Source organism: Salmo trutta, chromosome 27, assembly GCF_901001165.1.
Source record: "Salmo trutta chromosome 27, fSalTru1.1, whole genome shotgun sequence".
Classification (NCBI taxonomy): domain Eukaryota; kingdom Metazoa; phylum Chordata; class Actinopteri; order Salmoniformes; family Salmonidae; genus Salmo; species Salmo trutta.
In genome coordinates this window covers 4099183-4124805 of record NC_042983.1, presented here as the reverse complement: position 1 = coordinate 4124805, position 25623 = coordinate 4099183, and the positions used below count along the sequence as shown (strand labels likewise).

General features: G+C 40.2%; 2 protein-coding genes across 11 annotated transcripts; one reads left to right on the top strand and one right to left on the bottom strand.

Annotated features, from left to right (window-relative positions):
- Positions 1-943: 943 nt before the first annotated feature.
- LOC115164149 (volume-regulated anion channel subunit LRRC8A) lies at positions 944-13402 on the bottom strand. 10 transcript variants are annotated; one of them, XM_029716356.1, is made up of 11 exons: positions 13291-13402; positions 9560-12494; positions 9183-9361; positions 8951-9079; positions 8657-8744; positions 7794-7938; positions 6470-7633; positions 5908-6201; positions 5502-5726; positions 4923-5213; positions 4335-4610 (listed from the first exon to the last, which is right to left on the bottom strand). In XM_029716356.1, the coding sequence occupies exons 6-11, from the start codon at positions 7929-7931 to the stop codon at positions 4335-4337; spliced, it is 2388 nt and encodes a 795-aa protein (XP_029572216.1). In that variant the 5' UTR covers positions 7932-7938; positions 8657-8744; positions 8951-9079; positions 9183-9361; positions 9560-12494; positions 13291-13402. The 10 variants fall into 10 exon arrangements, with proteins under 10 accessions (XP_029572214.1, XP_029572216.1, XP_029572213.1 ...); XM_029716353.1 differs by having other exon boundaries at positions 7794-7998; positions 8068-9079; XM_029716355.1 differs by having other exon boundaries at positions 8657-9079.
- A 69-nt stretch (positions 13403-13471) lies between these two features.
- Positions 13472-21538, top strand: LOC115164150 (iron-sulfur cluster co-chaperone protein HscB-like). Its single transcript, XM_029716359.1, is given in 7 exon segments — positions 13472-13921; positions 14735-14831; positions 20717-20762; positions 20765-20791; positions 20794-20859; positions 21082-21129; positions 21290-21538. Coding segments are annotated over 7 exon segments (387 nt in total). The 5' UTR covers positions 13472-13913; the 3' UTR covers positions 21385-21538.
- Positions 21539-25623: the final 4085 nt, after the last annotated feature.

Genomic DNA, 25623 nt, shown 5'->3' with positions numbered 1-25623 from the left:
AACGTTCTGGGAATCTTTGGGAACCAAATGTAAAGGTTGTTTTGAGTTTTTTAAATAACTTCCTTAAAACTTTCACTAAATGTTATAAGACTTTTAATAACGCTGCTAGCTTAACTGTTTTGAACTCCAAGCACAGACAGGACATATGGAAAGGAATTTGCTTAGGCATTAATTATGCAAACACATTCCTTATTTATTGTGGCATTGGTGTCAGTGAGATTCCAAACCTATGATATTTTGCTCTCTAGCCTTGGAATTAGTCCACTGTGCCACTAGTATGGAGCTAGCATGCAATGTTTTTTTTACTCATGCAAAGCTGTTCATTTCAGTATATTCAAACAGACCCCATTTCAAAGGAAACAAGCACTCATTAAGGTCAGGTGTGACCAAAACACCTGAACACATTTAACAAGATCAAGGATAGAGTTGTGTTGACGCTGAGAACCGAATGCAAATGTTTTTAAATAACATTCTAACGTTCTCTGAATGTTACTGTGTTGTGAGTTTTATCGAAAGTTTTCTTAATGTTCTGAAAACACTACTTCAAATAGAACCATAACGAAACCAGCAGAAAACATTCTGAAGTACTGAAATTCTCACAGAAGAATATTGTTTCTTAACATTCTCAAACTATATGAAAACATGTCAAAGCACTTGGCAAAGGTTCCAAGAACATTACCAAAAAATTTGGGAAAATTAAAGGAAACGTTGTTAAAGTAATGAAACACCATGAAAATAATGTTTTTGTCAAGTTCCTTACATGTGCTGAGACCTTTGGTTCTCTCTGTACACAAAGTACAAAATGTTCAAACGTCTATTAGAAAATCTGAAATGTCTTTTTCAAAAAAGTTATTTCATAACCATATAAAGTCTCTTGATTTTTGCTAATTTAATTTATCAAAACAAATTGATTCAAGAAACAAATGGTAAAATGAGACCAGTATGTGCATAATTACATTTATTATACTATAATTTCATAACAGGAATGAAAGAGTAAAGGAGGAGGGGAATGGTGATAATGCTTAAGGGGATAATTAGGATAACACAGTTCACAACATTCATGTCATTTAAAGTTATTTTCCAAAAGTGCTGAATTATTTAAAAAAATAATAAATGTAATACTGCTGCTACACTACTGACTGCTAGTCACTGTGTCTGAATGAAAAGTAAAACTGGGGTTGTCAGTCTTCAACAAAGTAATGAGATTTAAAAACAATGGTGTCAAAATGACATGTTGGAAAGGATGACAATTAAGATTAAAAACAGAACTACATGAAACATACATTCCTTCCATACTCTTAATTTAAGTGAGAACCAAAAGAAACCTTTAACATAGTTAAATTCTGAAACAATACCGATTTAACAAACAGAAGACAGAAATGAATTGCCCCATGTGATGTATGATTTCAGATTTATTTTATTCAAAGTTCGACAATTTCGAACCAGCAATTCTTATTATATTAAATGCTAATAAAAACCAGAAAACAACATTTCAAAAAGTATAGAAATATAAAAATGTGTGGTATAACTGTTAAATTAACATCAAAATACTGAGTGGAATAAAAAAAAATGGCAACAAAAGAAGGATGTAAGGATAAAATTGAATGGCAATTTCCTGAGAAGGTTTTGGTGTACTGTACTAATAGCTGTCAACACTGAAGAAAAATGGAATGTCTAAGTGTGACTGTTTCTCAAATTAATATCATAAAGTATTGCTTGCATTTCATTTACCACTCAATAAACCTACCTAAAAATAGTGGCTCCAATAAGATTGATAGTGAGTTAGGCTAGTGAGTGAGAGTAGATTAAAAAAAGATTTAAATGGGTTTCTATGGGATGACACATTGATTCACAGACTTCAACAAACACCCCGCGCACCGAATGCAGTTTCCATATTGAAAACGGCATTGCACAGGACATAAGGGGACAGTTTCTTCAAGACACCCCACACTTGATGGGCAGGACTCATCTAGGGTCGGTTTCCTAGACAGATTCAGCCTCGTCCTGGAATAAAAACCTCTTCCAAATTAGAATTTCCAATGCTTTTTAGTCCTGGACTAGGCTTAATCTGGTCCTTACTGTTAGTCTTGTCTCACTTTCTATGTAATCTAGCATTAATATGTACATAAATCCATTATAACATGCATAATGTCACTGAAAATACACCATGAAATTAGAGTTGATTGTCTACGCCAGCATTGCTGAGGACATTTGCATTTCATAATAACCTCCAATAACATAAATAGCCTACACACTGTGCTTTTTGTGCATTTGTCCGACTGTGTAATACGAGACTATGCTGTTACTGATTTCATCCATCTGGTGCGATATATATATTTTTAAGAAATCCCTTTAAATCTTCTTGACTTCTTATTCACATCTCTCCTCCCATTAACTGAAATGTGAAAATGTCCATGCACTGCCTATTTAAAAGAATCCCCTTTTCGGGGGATCATACTGTAGTAACCTTTGGCTAGAAGGAGCAAAGGTAGTATTGCACACTGTAGCAGTTAGTGATTGACATACAATGCCAGGTTTACATAGCGATAGCCAGCTATCATTCCTATGATGTTTTTGTTGTACTTTTGTCATAAAACCATATTTTGTTAATCTTGTCTTCATCCATAGTAATGCTCATTGCAGCGGTGTTATAATCCTCGTTTCTGATGACAAGCAGGCTCCTCTTATTCATGTGTTTTGCTGTGTCAGAGGAATGCGTTGACCTTGCATACTTCCCTAAAAGCTGTTGGAGTTTAAACATTTTACAGAAAATTAATAGCTCAATTGATAGCGACAGAATCACACATATTAGATTACTTCCCAAGCAAAGTCAATTTTTTGTCTCGTCGGCTATAGAAGGTTGTAGCTCAGCCTCAATGTCATAGAGACAAACCAAATATATCCCCATATGCATCGGAGTCTCGTCTTTCCCATGCATTTTACAGCTTGTTTCTAGCATAAAGCATCACGGACTAAAGCACCATTATAGATTGCTTTATATAATAGGGCCCATTTTATTTTCTTAAAAATAAAAAGGGTAGGTCTATGCTTTTTGCCATTTTCTTTAACAAAAGGTATGGCGTACTCTCACATAACCTTGGCTCGAATTGAGGGGGTTTCACTTAACACACCAAGCCCTTCACTGACAGAGGTTTTTAAAGAGTGCATGGTTGGTGGAGGAACTGGCTGAGAAAATCTATTTATAACATCCTATGATTTCGTCTGTCAAACAGGTACGCCTACCTCTTTTTCTTAAATAGGCTCCAACACAAAGCCCTCGTTAGTAAAGTCAAATTAAAATGAAGACTTGAAATGAATTAGGCCTACTCAAATTAGCCGGAATTAAAAAAATATTTTCAGAAGAAATCTGCTCGCCTCCTGAACTGCCAACTTAGACAGCACAAAAAGGTTTTGATCAGCAAGAGCAGGGTTCTTGATTGGAATATCCATTGCAGTGTGTAATGCAGTGTAGTCTAGTTTTATTTATACCATCAGAGCAGCGCAAAACATTCAGGAAGTTCATTTTCTTACAAATATAACTTTGCCCTGTGCTTCCCCAAGCATGCACTTCATATAGTCTAGGCCTATAAGCAATGTATCATTTGATTGGGATCACAGCAAATAGACTATAGGTCACTTGAAATTGGGTGCCCAGAGGAGAATAAGGGTTTTGGGGCGGCATCGGGCACACATCGTTATATAGTAAGCAACTCATTCTAAAACATAACTTGATCAATTACAGGACTCGATAAAAACAAAAAAAAACTAAACCCTCCCCGTGACTGAAATCAAAAAAGCATGGCCCTGAGGCCTTCCCCCATGTCCCTGTTCCGTAAATCTCTAACCATCCCTTAGCACCCTAGAGAATCTGGATCAAGGGTAGTCTACTGCATTGTGTTATATAAATGGGTTACATTATGACAGGATAATATACCCTGTCTGAATGACAATAACACTGCCCACAAGAAAATGCATCTGCTGGCTAATTATTTAAGTCCTTTCTCTTACAGGAAAATTGCATTTGCATTTTGCAATCTCATATGCAACACATCTGATCTCATTCAATGCACACACATCTTGTAAAACGTAACACTTTTCCTTACCAATGTCCCTTTTAAAACTGCATTTCACAACTGTTACAGCAGGAAAAAAGTAGCATGGCGGTGGGACATTAGCATAAATTCCCTTGAAAAGCAGCCCTGCAGTAGAGTACAGTCAAAGTGAGCAGGTCCTGCTTGGTTAGCGTGCTGTCTGGGTCTGTGTAGTCCTCCCCAGTCCTCCAGGGGCCCTGGCTGTTTCAACGGAGTTAACATCCACCTCCAACCCCTATCTGTTCAGGCCGTCTCCTTGTCCACCTTCCACAGCTGCTCCTTCACCTCGGTGGGCAGGGTGTTGAAGAGGTCCTCCTCCACCACCAGGCCCGTCCTCTTCAGCTGCTTGCACTCCCCCAGCTCTACGGGCAGACATTCCAGCCTGTTCCCCCTCAGCTCCAGCTGGGTCAGCCCCGTCAGCTCCCCAAAGCGCGATGGCAGAGACGTCAGGCAGTTATTCCCCAGGTTCAGAGTACGGAGCTTCTTACACTGGAACAGCTCATTGGGCAGGGTCTCGATCTAAACGCGGTAGAAAAAAGGGAGAAGTCGGATAGAGAGATAATATCAGGTGGACATGTGAGACAAACACTGCAATTATCAGACAAAACATCTGGAGTTAAACCTAGTTATAACAGACTAAGAAAACCCAAACAAATAAATGAAACAAATCACTGTGTTAATGCGATTTGATTCACAGTTGTCAGATGAGTAAACACAACTACAGTACAGACAACACATTCCTCATAAATAATGAAACCAGAATAAATTGTATTTAAAACCCATCAGAAATGTCTAGTACAACAAACCAAAGCTGAAAACGAAAGCACTAACTCTGTTGGCTGTGACTGCCAGGTACTGGAGGTTCTGCAGGTACCCCACGTCTGCTGGGATGTAGGTGAGATTGTTATGGCTCAGGTCCAGGAAGCGTAGCTTACGACAATAGAAAAGTTGACTGGGGATGTTATCGATCTTGTTCCTGTTCAGATAGAGCCTCTCCATGTTGTTGAGGGTGCCGATCTGGATGGGAATGTAGGCAATCTGGTTGTACCAGAGTTTAAGGCAGACCAGACGGTGCAGGTGCTGGAAGCTGATGATCTCCTCGATAGTCTTCAGATTGTTGTCCTTCAATGATGACAATAATAATACATTTTATTCATACTTTTCAAAACACCCAGTGCCAGTTTCCCAGACACAGATTAAGCTTAGCCCTGGACAACAACAAAAAAAGATTCCAAATGAGAATCTCCATTGAGCATGGTTTAGTCCAGGACTATAATTAAATGTGTCTGGGAAACCAGTCACTTTACATAATAAAATCAGCAAGATGAATTAAAAACATGAAAATCACATAATATTTGCGAGAACACATAAAAGTTCACTGAACGTAACAAACAGCAATGACAAACTTACCTTGAGGTCAATCTCCTGCAGGTTGTGCAGGCTGAAGATGGAGTGTGGGATGCGTTCCAGATCACAGCGTATCAGCTCCAGTTCAGTCAGGTTCACCATCTTCTTCAGGCTGTTGAGAACCATCAGCTTGGTGCCCTCGTTGTTAACTGAGAGCTTCTGGAGGTGCACCCCCACATCCGTCACCACCTGAGGTAGCTTGGTCAAGTTGCTCTTCAACCGGAGGACCTTAATAATAAATGCATTTAAATTTATATAGCATTTTTATAGTGTTAGCGAAAACTCAAAGCTCTATGTACGTAGAGTGAAAAAAATACAAGGCAGTTAAAATAACAATAGTAGGTGCTAAAAAATGCCTCACTGATAAGGACTATCGATGAGTGTGCTAGTCTGTAAAAGTGAATTTTACCTTGAGCCTCTTCAGCTCCCGTAGCCCATCAATAACAATATATCGATTGTTCTCTGCGCTCAGGTTCCCCGTCAGGTGCAGCTCGCTCAGGTTCTTCAAACTATAGATCCACAGAGGGATCTCCTTGATGTCTGTGAACTTGATGTGGAGGGATTTGAGGTTCTCCCTGAGGAAGGCCAGGGCCGGAGCCTCGATCTTAGCCGGGGTGTGGTATAGCCACATCTCCTTCAGGTTGACCAGCTGGGCAATGATGGGAGGGATGGTGATGTCTGGGATGAGCTCCAGCTTCAGCACCTAGAATATCATCAATAATAACACAAATAATAAATATGGGCCGAAAGCCCAATAAACTGAAGTGACACACAGGCAAGAGCAATGTGCGAGTTTCTGTTTCTATCACCTAATTATTCCCACACACCTGCAACAAGCTGACTCATATGTGCAAGTGCTTTCCTAAACTGTACAACAAGTCACAAAGTTGCTACAGTGTGGACATTGAAAAAGAAATAGACAAAAACAAGGCACAGCCAACAAGGAACACTGGTAATTCTACACAAACTACCTCCAGCTCTATCAGATCAAACACGGTGTCTGGGATGCCGCTCAGCATGAACAGGTGCAGCTCCAGCTTCTCCTGGGAGTTCTTGGTGATCCTCTGCCTCAGTTTGTCCAGAGTCCACTCATTGTTCAGGTTGAGCTGCCGCAGCTTGTTCTCGCTCACTTCAGACAGGAAGACGGCAAAGCGTTTGGAGTACAGTGGATCGTACTGGTCGATCATGTGCAGCATGAAAGCAAAGTCGTTCTTTACGTCCGGTATGTCGCTGTAACTGCTCTCCTCTCGTATCGACTCAAAGGAGTATTTCTTCAGCGAGCGCCGCAGCATCCAACAGAGGGTATACATGCAAATTAATCCGTAAACCCCCACTAAGCTGATGTAGACACAAGCTAGGATCTTAAACAAGGTGGCCAGAGGATGAGCACAACGATACATGCTGTACCCCGTGAGGTTCTCTATATCCACACTACAGTCCACGCTGAACTGAATATTGTGCACATAATACCCTGTATAGCAGATAATCAAAATGAACTTAATGACTTTGATAATAGTCTGTCGGATGTAGAGCCTGTACACAATGTCTCCCTCTTCCACGTGTATGCGGAACTTCTTCACTTTTTCGAACAAGGCCTTCGCCTGTTCACCTTCTTTCTTATCCAGGACGCCTGTCTCTGTGCGATCCACAATACCCTGCTCCAGGCGAGACTTTGTCCTTTGGAGCATGGGGACGCTAGCCTCCACATCCTCGCTGATACACGACACTTTCTTATCCATTGAGCCATTCATCTTTATCGGCTTGGGGTCGCTCTCCTCCACCACCGTCTCAGACAGAGCCCTGGTGGTCCAGGGAGAGTCAAAACACTTCAGGAGAATCGACACAAAGTGCTCCAGTTTGGAGCTCGTCCGGGGGAACTTGAACCAGAAGTTACTGCAAGCCAGGAAGATGAGCGTGTGCAGTAGCACCAGGTAGGGGAAGTACTTGGCGAACCAGTGCAGACGGTTCTCGTAGCAGACGGCGTCTACGTAGTTGTACTGGTGGCGGTCCAGGTTGTATTGGATCCCTTTGGGCTCCAACATCGGCGGGGCCGACAGGGTGGCATTGAAATACCTCCTGCAGGTCTGGTTGACCACCCACTTGCAGGGCAGGCAGATCATCTTGTCCTGAGTGACCTGCAGAATGAAACGAGAGGATTTTAGATACATCAAAAACAGCAAAATAAAGCATTTCATTCCTGTGCACATAACAAATCAAGTTCAATTTGAAATGTAACAGGAGCTGGACAAAAATAAGATCAAGTACATAAAAAAAAGGGAATAACCGCTCACGGACCTGCAGCGTGCCCCCGAACACGGCGATCATGAGCATGACGATAGAGATGTAGTCGGTGAAGACGTCCCACCATGGCTTCAGGATACGGTAGGCAGGCTGACAGTCTACAAAGTAACGCAGCTCAGTGATGGGGATCATGGTTTACCTGGGAAGAGGAGAGTAGTATGACATACAGTATGGCCATGTTTCAAAATACACACCTGCGTTCACCAGTTCTTTCAAGGGTGAACTTCCAAGAACACCTGAGAGAGCATACTGTCTAGAATGGAGAACGCACAGTGCTTAAAATCCATTCAATTTGAAATGTACTTCGATGTGACTGACCTAAACAGGAAACCGCATCACCATGCAGCCAGCTAGCTACATTTGTTTACACAGAATCGTTCTCCTCAGTACGTGTTAGTGAATTAAGCTAACACCGACCAGAATCAATATTTTATGTGGGGTCCTCCTCTCGCACATTACTTAGTCTGCTGCTACATCGTTGTGGACGTATGACAGGTAAGCTTGAAGCAAAAAAAATAGAAGCTAAATAAACTATTTTGCTTACTATTTAAGAATGATCAATATTCTGGCAATTTGTGTTTCACTGTGAATCTAACATTACATTTCTAATGAGCAGGCTTTCAGTGCTAAATTCATACAACTATAACACCCATGCATATGATGTTCAAGATAGCTTGGTTTTACATTCACTTTATACATTGATAGGCGATACACAATATAACTAGATTAGAAGGCCACTTCATCCTAGTGTAAGCTAATTGCATTGGATACAAAACAAACACTGGCATATTAAAGGACAATGTCCACTTTAAGTATATGCAAACATATCAAACAGGAATTATATTAAATAATTACACCATTGTAATATTATGAATGCCTTTCTCTCTCCTTGTAGGGAATTAGACATTAACTGCAGCCCCCAGATGCCAAGCCTCAAAACCAGAACTGTTGGGAGACATCAACACTTGTCATCTTTAATAAATATGATCGCTTTTATTTGTTTTCCTGTAAATTGTAGACCACAAATAGTTGAACAAGGTGTTTGTGCAGGAATAACTTGCACACAGTGAAGTTCCCCTAGAAGAGAACTCATTGTATTTTAGAATGAGCTTCATAAATAACATGATAGAAAATAACATGTATGGATCTACTGTAGTGATGTTGCACACGGCTTAATAAACTCCTGACTAAACTCCTGGGATAGGATGATTTTCCTGGTGGACGGCAGGTTTCCAAGTTCTTTACATGTGTCTAGGTGTTAGGGTGGGATGTGCTTCAACCTGAGGAGAACAGAGCAGAAACATAAGGGGGGAGAAATTAACCTCACTGCTCAAATTTTTGTGCTGGGGTGAATTCGCTCTGACAAAACGGGGCGGAACCTACCTGAATTTGTCCAATAGAATCTCTCGTTTTAGTTTGGACTCATGATCACACCCCTGGTTCAAGATGCTGAGAAACAACTACCTTTACAAACGTGCAATGGTTTGTAAAAAGTTTTGAATATTCATAGGCTTGATCAAGTGGTCACCGATTTACTTTTAGTTGATAATTCAACCCATTTTCTTAATATGCAAATGATGCAACACAAGAGGGGAGGGGAAAGTAACAAGAAGAAAGTTAACCTAACCTTAGTTAACAGACACTACATGCATGTATTGAACAATCATGAAAGAAAGCAAAAATAGCTTGGCTGGCTGGCAACAAAACACATCTAGCTGCATTTCCCAAGTTTTTAATCAGTTGTTGTTAAAATGTCTTACCTCCAAACCATCGGGCATGACTTTTGTCCTGCCAAGCCAATGCCGTGGAGTAAAATGAACGCATCAGTTGCTATCTGTCCCTGAAAACAAATGGACAAAAAACAATTTGAATTTGTCATTAGCTGGCTAGCAAGTATAAAAATGTAGGATTTAAAAAAAAAAAAAAAACTGTCTGGGTCTTCACAATCGACATATTGCCGACTTCACGATTAGTTAGTTTAGTTGCTAATCTCTAAAACAGCTGATTAGCAGGACCAGATCGCCTGCTAGCTACCTATGACGCCCGACGAGCTAACTTGCGTGGCTATCAGGCTGATAAACACCAGACTCAACATTTGAATTCAAAATTCATATGAAAGTAATTTTAACATTTTAACAATTTGTTGAATAAAAACACAAGACTTACATTTTACAAAAGTATTTCTTAATTCTCTGGAAATTGATCTTCCCAGCGGGACTTTAGTCGGCCATTAATTAAGAATTTAAAAAATGTTTGCTGCGCCGTAAGGTGTTATGGGATAGCCTCCTCGCGAAGGGAACGAAAAAGTGTGCTCCCATGCGTGCTTTGTTTTCCAGACCTCCCAAGTACGCTTATGGAACTTCCGATAAACTTAGTATATACTTGCCTTTTCACGTACTTACGTTTGGAATCGCACTTGAAAAATGACAGTTGACGTCCGTACTCGCCTAACGTTCTAGATAGAACATAAGTATGCATTTTGAAACACAGCCTGTTTCATGATCTGTTAAAGTTTTCTTATGATCAAATTACATAATAGCAAGACATTTTCTGAAATACTTGCCATTTATAATGGTGGGCTCCACCTCCAATTTGAAATACAATAACAAAAATATGAAAAGCCTCTATTATGCCATATGGAACACAGATTAGATACTGCAATTAATAACAGGCTACATTCTTTAAGCCATTTAACAATCAAATCAATGAAGTCTACCATATAATGCCAGAGGCAAGCTAAGAAAAAAAAAGATAAGCATTCTACGTTGAATGAATGATGTGTACTACATAGCATGTACTGGCAGCAACATAAATCAATGGCATCATGATAGGCCATCCATCAGAAAATACCAAATGATTAATTTGAAAGGTGTAGCAATGAAATGAAAAAAGACTGACAATCACGTGCATGGTCTAACACCTGAATCTCTGATGCATTACACTGGAGTTTGCTTTGCTATTGATTTCACCATTGTCAAGCAGGTCCAATTAATCTAACTCCCATAGGGAAGGTATTGGACAGCATTTTTATTACCCCGGCAAACACACCCATTGTTTCAGAAGGCCAAAGTCACTTTAGTAGTAATCTAATTTATAAGTGGTTAGATTAGTCATTTAAGTGTGTGGTCCACCTTGTTAAATCACTTCAATTATAAAGAAAGAAACACTGACACCTTGATCAAACTGGCCCCACATGTGCCATCGTGCGCATGTTGATTTTGTCTTTCCCCACCAGACTCATGAATGACAGAGGTTAAAATACCAAAACCAACTATATTAATTTGGGGAGAGGTCAAAACACACATGAAACATTCATTGACATTTAGCTAGCTAATTTGTCCTGGGAGATAAACATTGGGTTGTTATTTTACCTGAAACACATTAGGTCCTTTTTAGGCGGATCCTTTTTAGGTGACCCTATTTGAGAAACCTAGTTAGTTTGTTTTCTTTGATTAGTCTCTCCTCGTTCATATTCCAATCACCTACGTGGGTTAGTATGCTCGTGAAAACCAATGAGTAGATGGGAGAAGTGGGACTTGCAGCGCATCAAGCATCTCAAATAGAACCAAGTTCTATTTTAGCGCCTGGCTATGGAGACGCCTGTTGACGCGTGCGAGCAGTTTGGTTGAAATGACCGAATAACACATATGAGTACATTTATTTTGTAGTCTAGCTAGTCTATCCTATATGTCCAGTATCACATATTTTAAAATAAATAAGCACCCCAGCGACCTTCAGGACAAGATCCTGTTTACCTTAGGGGCTGGAGACAGCCAGCGCTGCCTCCTCCTCTAACACTGTACCCCTTGTCTCCAACCCTTGGATGTCTCCCTGCTGGGAGGAACATTGGCTGTGCCCCGGCCCTCACCTAATGGCCCTTCTCCTCTCGGGATGGTCATTAGACTAGGTTATATTTTCAGGAACATGTTATTTAGTGGTTTAGAACCAGTTCCAAAAACACTGCTGCAACTATGCCAATAAAGAATAAAGTACATACAATGCGGTAGGATTGAAGAATCCACATGTGCTTTCTTTATTGCCAACTTTGTTATTTGCAAAGTTTTTGGAACATTATCTAAAGAACAAATTCCTGAGAATGTAGGGTACCATTCCGGCCCCTCATCTGTTCAGCGAGGAAGACAGACAGAACAGACTTCCTGTGGAGATGAGAAGTCTGTCGCCTGCCTGGCCCCACCACAGCCTAATTCAGCCCATTCAGACCTCCCATATAAGTCTACTCCCACACACAATGTCACCACAATTCAGCCCAATTCACCCTATTATGAGACCAGACATCCCATTAGAGTGCTGATAAAAAGCATTTAGTGGTAAGACTTCTTTCTACAGGGCCATTATTATCACAATTAAATCAGCACTCGGCAAGGGACTGTATCCAAATGTATGACTCAACTTCCTATTCTTGTGTAATACAAAGTACACAAGTATTCTGATAAGAGTACTGTAGAGACAATAGAAAACTGAGTAAATAAATATGTCTAGACAACATCTCTGTAAGATTAGCTTGATTTATGTGAACTGGGCAGGTATGGAGACATCTGATGCTCTTACCACAGTGGTGGTAGTGCGGTGTTATCTGTACTCCAGTGCTTGGTGGATATCCCACTCGGTGTGTGCCCAGCAATCCTCATGAGCCCAGGTTTCTTTTATCTTCATAGGAATGGGTGGTTGGCTGACCTGAAAACAAAAGAAAAAGAGAAGTGAATAATAATTAGGCCTAGCAAGCAAACTCTTTCATGATGTCTGGTAGCACTGGGGTTAGTTACCGTATGCAAGTTAATATCAGTCAAACAGACTTTCAAAATATTATATTTTTGTATAACCACGAATAGCTTAAGCTTACATAAGTCTAACATCCCATTCCTTAAGAAAAAATGTTAAGCACTTGAAGGGTGACACCATAACGTTGACATAGCTAACAGGAGTTTATTCAGCAGTCTGATGATGTGAGATGAAGTTTGCAAAATCGAACAAAAATGATACAAGTAATATTATAGTCTAATCAAAATTCTAACGACAAATGCAATTTCTACGGTAAATAGATAACTATCCTTTGTCTTGTTATTAAATTAGTGGCAAAGCTAGCATCACCATGCTAGCTGGCCAAGTCATGCCAGATAAAACCGGTCTCTCGCATTGTTCTATCTGTGGGGTCTATGGTGCGCAGACGATTGTGAAGTTTAACTGCTAGCTAGCGACAATCGACTGGTAATTAGCCAGTGTTTGATATCATATCAGTGATAGCGTGAATTACATTACTTTACTACCGCAGCTAAAATAGCTAAGATGGATAGATAGCTATCTAGTTGGCTAACTTAGCTTTCTAGCTGACATTTGTCAGCATGTTTGTTAGCTAGCATAGCCAGCACGCGAACGTTCAATCGACCGGCATAAGTACAAATAACTCCAGAGAAATAAGGCCTGTGTTGAATATCGTTTTAGCTAACCAGAGTCTAGTTATTAGAAAACTTACTCAGTTTGGCTCCCCACAGGCTAACTGCTAGCAGAAATACATTTTGGTGTGTGGCTAGCTTGTCTTCTGTTCATCTGTTGTCTTTAACTGAACACTGCAGCCTGCATCTATACCAGTTTCCAATAGGTGGCACTAGAAAGCTTTTTGTCGCTTGTCACACCATAGAAGAAGAAACACATGCTTCTCCAGGAAATATTCAATGGCTATGTTTTTAGATTATCATAACCAGCGAGCTAATCCATGTTTTTAGCTGCTAACAATGCTGTCACTGAACAATTTGCGGATTATGTGCACATCACAGGCTCTTCAGCATTCACCTAAATTATTGGTGAACAGACAATGCGTATCTAAGGCTTCCTCTTTTTATGCAAAACTATGCAACAACTCGATCACCTTCACTAGCAGTAAAGACACAAGGCACAACAACGGCATAGATTTCTGATAGATCACAGAATGAAAGTAAGGTGAAACATGTCAATTCACTGGAAAGGACTTTCTGCACAGCGTCTGTAAAACTGAACTGTTGGAACTGTAGACAGTCTGTTGAACAAACTCCAGTCTTCTTCTGTTTATATTGTAATTTTGTCCAGCCTCCAGATGAGGGAGCATCCTTCTTCCAGATTATGGATTGGTGAGTGATCATATCGCATTTCTAACGCATAAACTATGTTTGTGCACACATACACACGCAACCTATCCCAGCCTGGTCTCATAGACTAGACGTAATTTAGTCCATTTAAATCCGGGACACTCACATTAGTATGATATGTTATGTTTGGTATAGTTACATAAAAAAGGTTACCTAATCTAAAATGAAAGGAGGGTGGATGGGTGGGCGTATAACGCCAATGTCTAGCAAACAAAGGTTGCGTGTTTTCGAATCTCATCACAGACAACTTTAGCATTTTAGCTAATTAGCAATTTTTCACCTACTTACTACCTTTTAGCTACTTTGCAACTACTTAGGATGTTACCTAACCCTTCCCCTAACTTTAACCCCTTTAACTAACCCTTTCCCTAACCTTAACCCTTTAATCTAACTCCTAACCTGAACCAACGAGCTAACGTTAGCATTAGCCACCTAGCTAACATTAGCCACAAAAATTGGAATTTGTAACATATCATACATTTTGCAAATTATTATAATTTAAAAAAAGTATTCATAACATATTGTATATTTTGCAAATTCGTAACATATCATACGAAAAAATGGATGAAGGACATCCACAAGTTAATACATACCATACAAAATGTAACGTATCATACTAAATGGAGCATCTCGGATTTACATACATAATACGAAGTTCTCTAACACCAGGTTGCCTATTCCTATCCCTTTAGTTTGCTCACACTCATTGCATTCACATGTTGTCGAGGTCAGTTGAAAAACATGGCATTTAATTCGACACAACCTAAATAACCTGTCCTGCCATTGCTTCTTCAGTGACAAGACCTTTGCAATGGATACCCAAAGGCTGCAGAAAACATACCTGAAGCTCCAGTGGTCTCTACACCCTGACAACTTCAGCCAGAAAACTATGGTAAGAATGGAGGGCTGAGGTCTTGTCAGTTGCCAGAAGTAAGGCTGGGAGTACTTGGGTTGGGGTTTTGGTAAATCTTTGAGTTTTGAGGCTAGTGCTAGGGTTCTATAGGTTTCCAATAGGACTTGCATAAAGGCCATGATTTTGAGTAGATAAAAGTTTTGAACAAGTTAGGCAAGGGTTTTCATTTCAGACACTGAAACCTATTTTAGATCCAGTAACGGAGAAATAATCAAATCTAAATATCACATTATATTATATTATATAATATAGTGTGGAAGCCCATTTCCACCACTATTCTTTATATATATATTTTTATTCAATACTGTCTTGATGTTTGGAGATACTAGTTGATATTTCGATATACAGAAATCAACATTTTGAGATGCTAACTTGAGATGGTAGATCGTACATATACGATATGTTTCTTCATTTATAGAATTGTGTGGCAATTTTCCATCTATCCACATTACAAAGATCAGCACAGCAGGGTCGCCAGCAAGCGTGTGGCGAGCTAGCATTTGCCCCAGCAATTTTCAATCAGACCCACCACTTTTGATTTGGTTTAAATTGAATACTGTCAGTATAAATTTAACACTGGAGAATTTGCTGTGCATCCACTTTGTTACCAGTGCCCCCTTCAACACTCATCACTGTGACATTTCCACCCTGGTCAACTGGCCCTTGTTACATACACGACACCAGACCCACTGGTACCAATTTATTTACAGGTCCCTCATAGGCAAATCCCCCCTCTACCTCAGCTCACTCCTCAACATCTCCGCTAACAATAGCAGTTCATCTTTTCCAGTGATGAAGACTTGTCTCACAGTATTGTGGGGAATGCAACATTGAGCACCTCTATATCCTGAATGTTTTTGGCATTCAGGTCCAAAAAGTCACATTCTGACCACTTCTACCATGGGCAAATATGTATAGGTTTCATTCAAATCAAAAGGAGTACGATCATAAAGTAATCAAATTCAAATGGAACGACCCACATGTGAGGACCACCCTCAAAAGGAAGATGCTCCCATCCCTCCTGCTAATTGGGATACTTTTGCAAACGTTTTGTTGTCTGAGTGAGGGAGATGTTGTAAATCAAGAGGACTCGATATGTTCTGGAACATGAGATGTTGAGGATTATAATAAATACCATTTTGATGTCATACAAGAAAACCACACACCTGTGAGTCCAAATATGCACTTAACATTTCCATATGATAAAACTCATGCTATTTACGGTATCAACATTTATTATAGCTATGTTTGATGTACAGGTTCAATGATGACATGGCGTCAAACCTTGGCTTGTCCTGAACAGAATTGGCCTGTTTGTTGTATTATGAAGAAAATTAGCTGCGGAAAAACTTTATTCTATGCACACCAAAATTACCATCTGTTTCTCTGAAGTGCCTTGTGAAAGCCTAACACTGTAAGACTTTATTTTATAACTTAGCTTGTCATGTTGGCAAAAGAATATGCTTCCAAATGATGTCCAACTGACCCAGATTACAATTTATAATGAACCGTTTTTGACTTGCGTAAACAACAACAGTAATTATGTGATGGTGGGGATGCAGGGCTGTGTTCAAAACAAAACGTGTCCTTGCTTTAGTTCCCTAATGGCACAGCTAGGAGAGCTAAAAAAAAAAAAGGCAACTAATAGCTGAAGGCTCTTCTCTTGAGTCATCAAAGTGCATTGAAATTGCTTTGGAACTGTGCACACTTTGGAGAGGTGTGTGGCCTTGGAGACAACAGTTAGTCCTCTTACTCAAACCCTTGTAATCGTTTGGTCTTATGTTGCACCTACCCCACAATTTGTATTATTATTATGTTACTGAATGTATCCAGAGTATTTTCAGATTTTTTTCAACAAATGCTGTGAAAAGTACAGTCAAGGTAAAATGCACATAAATTCAACAGTGTAATGTTTGGATTCAGTCTTGTCAGGTGAACTGTTGGGTTCTCACCTTTACATGCTGACCAAACCGGCTCCGTGCGTCTGCGTGTTGATTTTGTCTAGTCACACCAGATGCGTTCATGACATGCAGGTTAAAATACCAAAACCAACTGTGAACCAGCTATATTAATTTGGGGACAGGTCGAAACACACTTGAAACATTCATAGACATTTAGCTAGCTTTAAAGTGCATTACCACCACCAGATGGACTGGAGTGTGGCCCTCGTTCATCTTTCAATCACCAAAAACCAAGTTATATTTTAGCGCCTGGCTACGCAGACGCTCGTTGATGCGTGCTAGCAGTTTGGATGAAATGATTGAATAACAACACATCTGCCACGCTGATCCTCAACACAGAGGCCCCTCAGGTGTTTGTGCTTAGTCCCCTCCTGTACTCCATGTTCATCCACGACTGCATGACCATGCACGACTCCAACACATCGTCAAGTTTCATGACGACATGGCGGTGGTAGGCCTGATCACCGATAACGATGAGACAGCCTATAGGGAGGTGGTCAGAGACCTTGCAATGTGGTGCCAGGACAACAACTTCTCCCTCAACGTCAGAAAGAAAAAGGAGCTGATTGTGGACTACAGGAAATGGAGGGCCAAGCACTCCCCTATTCACACCGTGGGGCTGTAGTGAGGCTGAAAAGATTTGGCATGGGCCCTCAGATCCTCAAAAAGTTCTACAGCTGCACAATTGTGAGCATCTTGACTGGCTGCATCACCGCTTAGTACGGCAACTGCTTGGCACCCGACCGCAAGGCGACCGCAAGGCACGACAGAGGGTAGTGCGTAAGGTGCAGTATATCACTGGGAACGAGCTCCCTGCCATCCAGGACTTCTATACCAGGCAGTGTCAGAGGAAGGCCCTAAAAATGGTCAAATACTCCAGCTGCCCAAGTTATAGACGGTTCTCTCTGCTACCGCACGGCAAGCAGTACCGATGCACTAAGTCTGGAAACAACAGAACCCGGAACGGCTTCTACCCCCAAGCCATAAGACTGCTAAATAGTTAGTCCAGGTAGCTATTTGGTTAACTATTTAACTAAATAGCTTCCCGGACTATCTGCATTGACCTTTTTGCACTAAAATGTTTTGACTCTTCACATAAGCTGCTGCTTTGTTAGATAATGTTTTTTATCTATCCTGTTGCCTAGTCACTTTATTTCTAGTTATATGTACATATCTACCTCAATTACCTCGTACCCTTGCACAATGGGTCAGTACTGGTACCCCGTGTATATATTAGCCAAGGTAGCGTTACTTGTGTATTTATTATAACTTTTATTATTACATGTTATTACTTTTCAAATATCCCTATTTTCTCTCTCTCTCTGCATTATTGTAAGCATTTCACTGTATTCTGCACCTGTTGTTAATGAAGAATGTGACGAATAAAATTTGATCTGATAAAAGAATATACACTGAGTGTACAAAACATGAACACCTGCTCGTTCCATGACATAGACTGACCAGGTGAATCCAGGTGAGGGCTATTATCCCTTATTGATGTCACTTGTTAAATCCACTTAAAACAGTGTAGATGAAGGGGAGGAGACAGGTTAAAGAGTGGGGGGTGCAATTCATACAATTGAAGTCAGAAGTTTACATACACTTAGGTTGAAGTCATTAATTCTCTTTTTTTCAACCACTCCACAAATTTCTTGTTAACAAACTGTAGTTTTGGCAAGTCGGTTAGGACATCTACTTTGTGCATGACAAGTCATTTTTCCAACAATTGTTTACAGACAGATTATTTCACTTATAATTCACTGTATCACAATTCCAGTGGGTTAAAAGTTTACATACACTAAGTTGACTGTGCCTTTAAACAGCTTGGAAAATTCCAGAAAATGATGTCATGGCTTTAGAAGCTTCTGATAGGCTAATTGACATCATTTGAGTCAATTGGAGGTGTACCTGTGGATGTATTTCAAGGCCTACCTTCAAGCTCAGTGCCTCTTTGCATGACATCATGGGAAAGTCAAAAGAAATCTGGTTCATCCTTGGGAGCAATTTCCAAACGCCTGAAGGTACCACGTTCATCTGTACAAACAATAGTATGCAAGTATAAACACCATGGGATCACGCAGCCGTCATACCGCTCAGGAAGGAGACGCGTTTTGTCTGCTAGAGATGAACGTACTTTGGTGCGAAAAGTGCAAATAAATCCCAGAACAACAGCAAAGGACCTTGTAAAGATGCTGGAGGAAACGGGTACAAAAGTATCTATGTCCACAGTAAAATGAGTCCTATAAGGCCGCTCAGCAAGGGAGAATCCACTGCTCCAAAACCGCCATAAAAAAGCCAGACTACGATTTGCATCTTGCTATGGGGACAAAGATCGTACTTTTTGGAGAAATGTCCTCTGGTCTGATGAAGCAAAAATAGAACTGCTTGGCCATAATGACCATTGTTATGTTTGGAGGAAAAAGGGGAGGCTTGCAAGCCGAAGAACACCTTCCCAACCGTGAAGCATGGGGGTGGCAGCATCATGTTGTGTGGGTGCTTTGCTGCAGGAAGGACTGGTGCACTTTACAAAATAGATGGCATCATGAGGGAGGAAAATTATGTGGATATATTGAAGCAACATCTCAAGACATCAGTCAGGATGTTAAAGCAGTGTCGCAAATGGGTCTTCCAAATGGACAATGACCCCAAGCATACTTCCAAAGTCGTGGCAAAATGGCTTAAGGACAACAAAGTCAAGGTATTGGAGTGGCCGTCACAAAGCCCTGACCACAATCCTATAGAACATTTTGTGGGAAGAACTGAAAAAGTGTGTGCGAGCACCTGACTCATTTACACCAGCTCTGTCAGGAGGAATGGGCCAAAATTCACCCAACTTATTGTGGGAAGCTTGTGGAAGTCTACTCGAAACGTGTGACCCAAGTTAAACAAACAGTTTAAAGGCAATGCTACCAAATACTAATTGAGTGTATGTAAACTTCTGACCCACTGGGAATGTGATGAAAGAAATAAAAGCTGAAATAAATCATTCTCTCTACTATTATTCTGACATTTTACATTCTTAACATAAAGTGGTGATCCTGACTGACTAAGACAGGGAATTCTTACTCGGATTAAATGTCAGGAATTGTGAAAAACTGATTTTAAATATATTTGGCTAAGGTGTATGTAAACTTCCAACTTCAACTGTATTATATCCATCAAAAGTGTGTGGACACCCCTTCAAATTAGTGGATTCGGCTATTTCAGATTATTCTACCACTTGGCACTGTGCTTACGCATGCTCATGGCTGTGCATAAATTCACTCACACTGTCAAGAAAACGTTCATATGCGCACTCTGCATGGAAATGATCCCACGCATGGTTTATGCAGACATTTGTGCCTACGCACAGTTGATAAATGAGGCCCCTGGGCTCTCCAACCCTGTTCCTGGAGAGCTACCGTCCTGTAGATTTTCACTCCAACCCTCCTAATCTAGCACACCTGATTCTAATAACTGGGGTTGGATGGAAAACCTGCAGAACGGTAGCTCTCCAGGAACAGGGTTGGAGAGCCCTAAAATAGACCCATTTTGAATTAACGTTAGCAATATTTCACTTAAGTCAATTTAATCAAATAGTGTTTATGTAGCCTAACCATTTTAACAGCAATATTTGCCACAATGTATTTTACAGTTACCCAGCCTTGACCCCCTAAATAGCAATCAGCAGCACAATGCCTCCATCAGTCCGTCTAGACTTTTAATTGGTTGTTTTTGTAGCATCCTAGACAGTCGTGGAGTGTTGTGTTTCCTTCAATGTCGGAAAATGAACAGTTTGAATCCTGTCTTTTTATGTGACTGCCTGCTATCTGTGACAACCGGTGGAATGTTGTCTTCCCTTCCATGTCATAAAACGAAAAGGTTGAATCAGTCATTGTAAGTGACTTCCTGCTTCTATTTCAGCTGGAGCTGAAGATCATGCACATAGAGGAGGGGACGGATAATGGGGCAATCCTATGTTTCTTATGGAGTTGATGGAGATAACGAAGCACTGGATGAGGCACAGAGCAAAGAAGAAACGGACAAGATAGGTGCCTCTATGAAAGGTGTGGGTTAAAAAAGTCATTTTACTTCGCCTACTTACTTTCCTTCATGAATATGTTGATTTGAATCTGCAGGAAGTGAGTTCAACAAAATTAATCAGTGTATTGTTTATTTTTTTCCAGTAATGGATTTGATATGCTCACGGATATGATTTTTGGAAATTGTACCATATTGCATTTAAATGCAAAATGTATTTAAACTTTTTTCTCCCCATTTACTTGCAGAGAAATTGAAAGACTTGACTGAACAAATAGATGCATCACTGCACAAAGGTATGTTGCCCTCAGATACTAAAGTGTTATGTTTCTCTCCCTCCTACTCACTGTTCAGTCTTATGGTGTTAATTCAGATGCTTTCAGATGTGCTTGTGAGTCACATGGTTCAACTTTCTTTTTGCTTTTGCTCCACATACAGTATTTTTCTTTTCAACAGGAGAGCTTCAAGCTGCCAAAGCACTTCTCGCCCAAATGAAATACTTTGCGAACATTGAAGACAAGGTGAAGGAAAAACTTTCAGAGCTAATGTAAACTTTGTTGACTTTGTTTTGATACTTCTTGGGTCTTTTTAAAGTTGTTTTGAATGTCTTCAATAATTCTAATAATACAATTAGTATTTATTTATTATGTACAGTATTTGTTAAAGTTTCAGGAATACTAATAAATGTTGAATATTAATAGGTTACACATTGCCATCATTTTTGTGTGATGGATCAATTCAAAAGTCAATTATTGAGTATGTTAAAAATATTATATTATATGAAAAGCTTTTAACTCAACTATCTCCTGCGCAATAGATGTGTCCGTAAAGAATACAGTAACAACATTGGAGGGTTAAGCTGGTGTAGTAAAATTCATGCTCTGGTACTTGGTGACTAAGAAAGTATTTTTAAACCTCCCACTTTGGGAAGCGACTGTTTTCTTAAAGTTGTGCCGCGCCTTTTCCCCTACATTTCTCCCCACGTTGGCCAGCCCCTAGCAATTAGAATTTTAGCCAATGAGCTTCAGCCCCTCGCATTTGAGTGACAGCTAGCAAGAGGCCTACCCAGCGTTATCCAATGAGGTTGCAGGGTGGGCCCAACGGCTCAGTGGACACAGCAGAGAGGGATAGAGAGAGAGCAATGATGTGGGACCACTTTTGGATTGTGAGTGCTACTTTCAGAACTACTGACTAAAAATTATACAAAAGTACCAGAGAATCTCTTTAAAATTAAATGCATAATTTACTATGACAAACAGACATGTTATTGTCAGTGATTTAAATGCTGCACAGTCACAAAGTTTACATATGATTATCTTGACTATCAGTATAGCATTTGTTATTACAGCCTGTTGTTGAGTCACACGGAGTGATGCGAGTTGAGAATATACCCCTTGTAACCTGTAGCGGGAGACATACTTCCTTGAATATACTGGAGGAAGAATAGCAGCACATACCTTTCTCTGTCTGAACCAAAAGGATGCCCTTCACATAATTAGAAAGATTATGTATGCTGCATATACAGTACCAGTCAAAAGTTTGGACACACCTACTCATTCAAGGGGGTTTCTTTATTTTTACTATTTTCTACATTGTAGAATAATAGTGAAGACATCAAAACTATGAAATAACACATGGAATCAAGTAGTAACCAAAAAAGTGTTAAACAAATCAAAATATATTTGAGATTCCTCAAAGTAGCCACCCTTTGTCTTGATGACAGCTTTGCACACTCTTGGCATTCTCTCAACCAGCTCCATGAGGTAGTCACCTGGAATGCATTTCAATAACAGGTGTGCCTTATTAAAAGTCAATTTGTGGAATTAATGCTTTTGAGCCAATCAGTTGTGTTGTGCCATGGTAAGGGTGGTATACACGTATACAGAAGATAACCTTATTTGGTAAAAGACCAAGTCCATATTATGGCAAGAACAGCTCAAATAAGCAAAGAGAAACGACAGTCCATCATTACTTTAAGACATGAAGGTCAGTCAATCCGGAAAATGTCAAAAACTTTGGAAGTTTCTTCAAGTGTAGTGGCAAAAATCAAGAAGCGCTATGATGAAACTGGCTTTCATGAGGACCGCCACAGGAAAGGAAGACCCATAGTTACCTCTGCTGCAGAGGATAAATTCATTAGCATTTACCAGCCTCAGAAACTACAACCCAAATAAATGCTTCACAGAGTTCAAGTAACAGACACATCACACCATCAACAGTTCAGAGGAGACCATGTGAATTAGGCCTTCATGGTTGAATTGCTGTAAAGAAACAACCACTAAAGGACACCAAGAAGAAGAAGAGACTTGCTTGGGCCAAGAAACACGATCAATGGACATTAGACCGGTGGAAATCTGCCCTTTGGTCTGATGACTCCAAATTTGAGATTTTTGGTTCCAACCTCCGTGTCTTTGTGAGACGCAGAGTAGGTGAACACATGATCTCCACATGTGTATTTCCCACCGTGAAGCATGGAGGACAAGCTGTGATGGTCTGGGGGTGCTTTGTTGGTGACAGTGTCAGTGATTTCTTTAGAATTCAAGGCACACTTAATCAGCATGGCTACCAAAGCATTCTGCAGCGATACGCCATCCCATCTGGTTTTGCGCTTAGTGGGACTATCATTTGTTTTTCAACAGGACAATGAATCAACACACCTCCAGGCTGTGTAAGGGCTATATGACCAAGAAGGAGAGTGATGGAATGCTGCATTAGATGACATGGCCTCCACAATCACCCGACCTCAACCCAATTGAGATGGTTTGGGATGAGGTGGATTGCAGAGTGAAGGAAAAGCAGCCAACAAGTGCTCAACATATATGTGAACTCCTTCAAGACTGTTGGAAAAGCATTCCAGGTGACACTGGCTGAGAGAAAGCTGTCATCAAGGCAAAGGATGGCTTCTTTGAATCTAAAATCTAAAATATATTTTGATTTGTTTAACACTTTTTTTGGTTCCATATTTGTTATTTCATAGTTTTGATGTCTTCACTATTATTCTACAATGTAGAACATAGTACAAATAAAGAAAAACCCTTGAATGAGTAGGTGTGTCCAAACCTTTGACTGGTAAAGTATATTCCATTAATATTATGTTAATCAGACATAAATAAAGATTAGCTGCATGTTCAGAAGCCCTCAGATCTCCGTGTAATTGTTAGTTCATGAACAACTGCATGTTGAGCCAGTGAAGCCGTCGCTTAGGGACCACTCCCAGACACTTGTTTTGTATTTGTTGTTTTTTTCATCTGCAGTGGATTGAAGTGTGGAAAATCAAGCTTAAATTTATTCCCTTTTTGTTTATTTATGCTTTTATGGAACTCCACGTGAATACAGATCTTGTTACGTGATTTGTCAGACTAAATGGAAAATGGACTAGTTTAGGAATGGCACACAGGCAATCAAGCAACTATTAGAACCAGAACCATAAAGATATAGCGACCAATTCATTTGTGAATGTAATGACATTCAACATACAATCTGAAACTGCTATTAAGGAACACAGTTTACTTTCTTAAATCTATGTCAAACCGAAACAGCATGTAAAATGCCAGAGGACTATTCTCATGAGCCCTGACTGTGATTCTCTGAGAATATCCTTCCCTACAGTTACAGGACTTGACTGATTGTTTATTAAGCCTGGAACAACAATGGCATGTGTTCCATTTGCCACTGTGGAGAAGCAGTTTCCCTAATACTGTTGGATTGACTGTGAATTAAACAGTAGGGCTTAACCCACTGGAGGGAGACTCAGCAGTGGCCTATTTATTATTCATGCTGTAATCAGAAGGCATCTACGGCGCCACTATATTAATGAGAAAATGTGATCGACCAACTCTCAGGCCACTGCTGTCTCCAAGGACTCTTTGAAATGTAATTTGAAAGAAAAGGGAGGGGGGGGTGGAGCAAAATTTACTTGGATGGGAATGCATGGTGGAATGAACTAGGTGCATGTGGCTTTAGATTAAGAAAGGTAGGCTTAGCTAGTGGCAGTGAGTGGGAAAGGAAATGGAGCAAAAATATCAATGTTTTCCTGCTGCTTTATTGGCACCTGGACTTGGAAAGTGGAAAGGGAAAACATTTGGGGACTGTTTGCTTGTCTATCTAATCGGTTCCTTGGTTCTAGTCGGTTCCTTGGTTCTAGTCAGTTCCTTGGTTCTAGTCAGTTCCTTGGTTCTGCTACAGGCAAGCTGAGGGTTATAACTGAAAGTGATACAACAACAAAAAAAACGATGGTCCTTGTAAGTTTCTCACAAAAGTGACAGAAACCAAAGGTGAAACAGCCAATTATCAGCCTGGACCCAAAAATACAGATTCTGCCAGTGTGGCTCACCGTCTGATATTGGAAATGGTGGCAGAACAAGGAATGTAAAATTATCATATTCACTCATATAACTCTAGCTGTCACTGCTGCTCCTTTTGGGGACTAGTATTTGGTGGTTAAGTACAGTAGGTACAAGAAAACCCTATGATTGAGGTCTGGACCAATGGAGAATGAATTTGGTCCTTTGACTAATAAGTGTGAATGTAGCTGTGTGGTTGGTTCCTCACAGAACACCACCAGTCTTATTATCAGGTAATAGTCTATCTTCATCAGTCTCTGATTTAACAGCTGTTACTTTAGCTACACAGCATGTTTGTGTGTTTTTTTTTATTTTGTGTGTGTTTTCAAATTGGCATGTTTGCTAGCTACAAACTATTTAGCTAGCTTCTAGCCTAGGGTTTGATATACAATGTGATCTCGTAATGAACAGTGTCCTGACGAGAAGGAAAATCTTTCTATGCCAGGC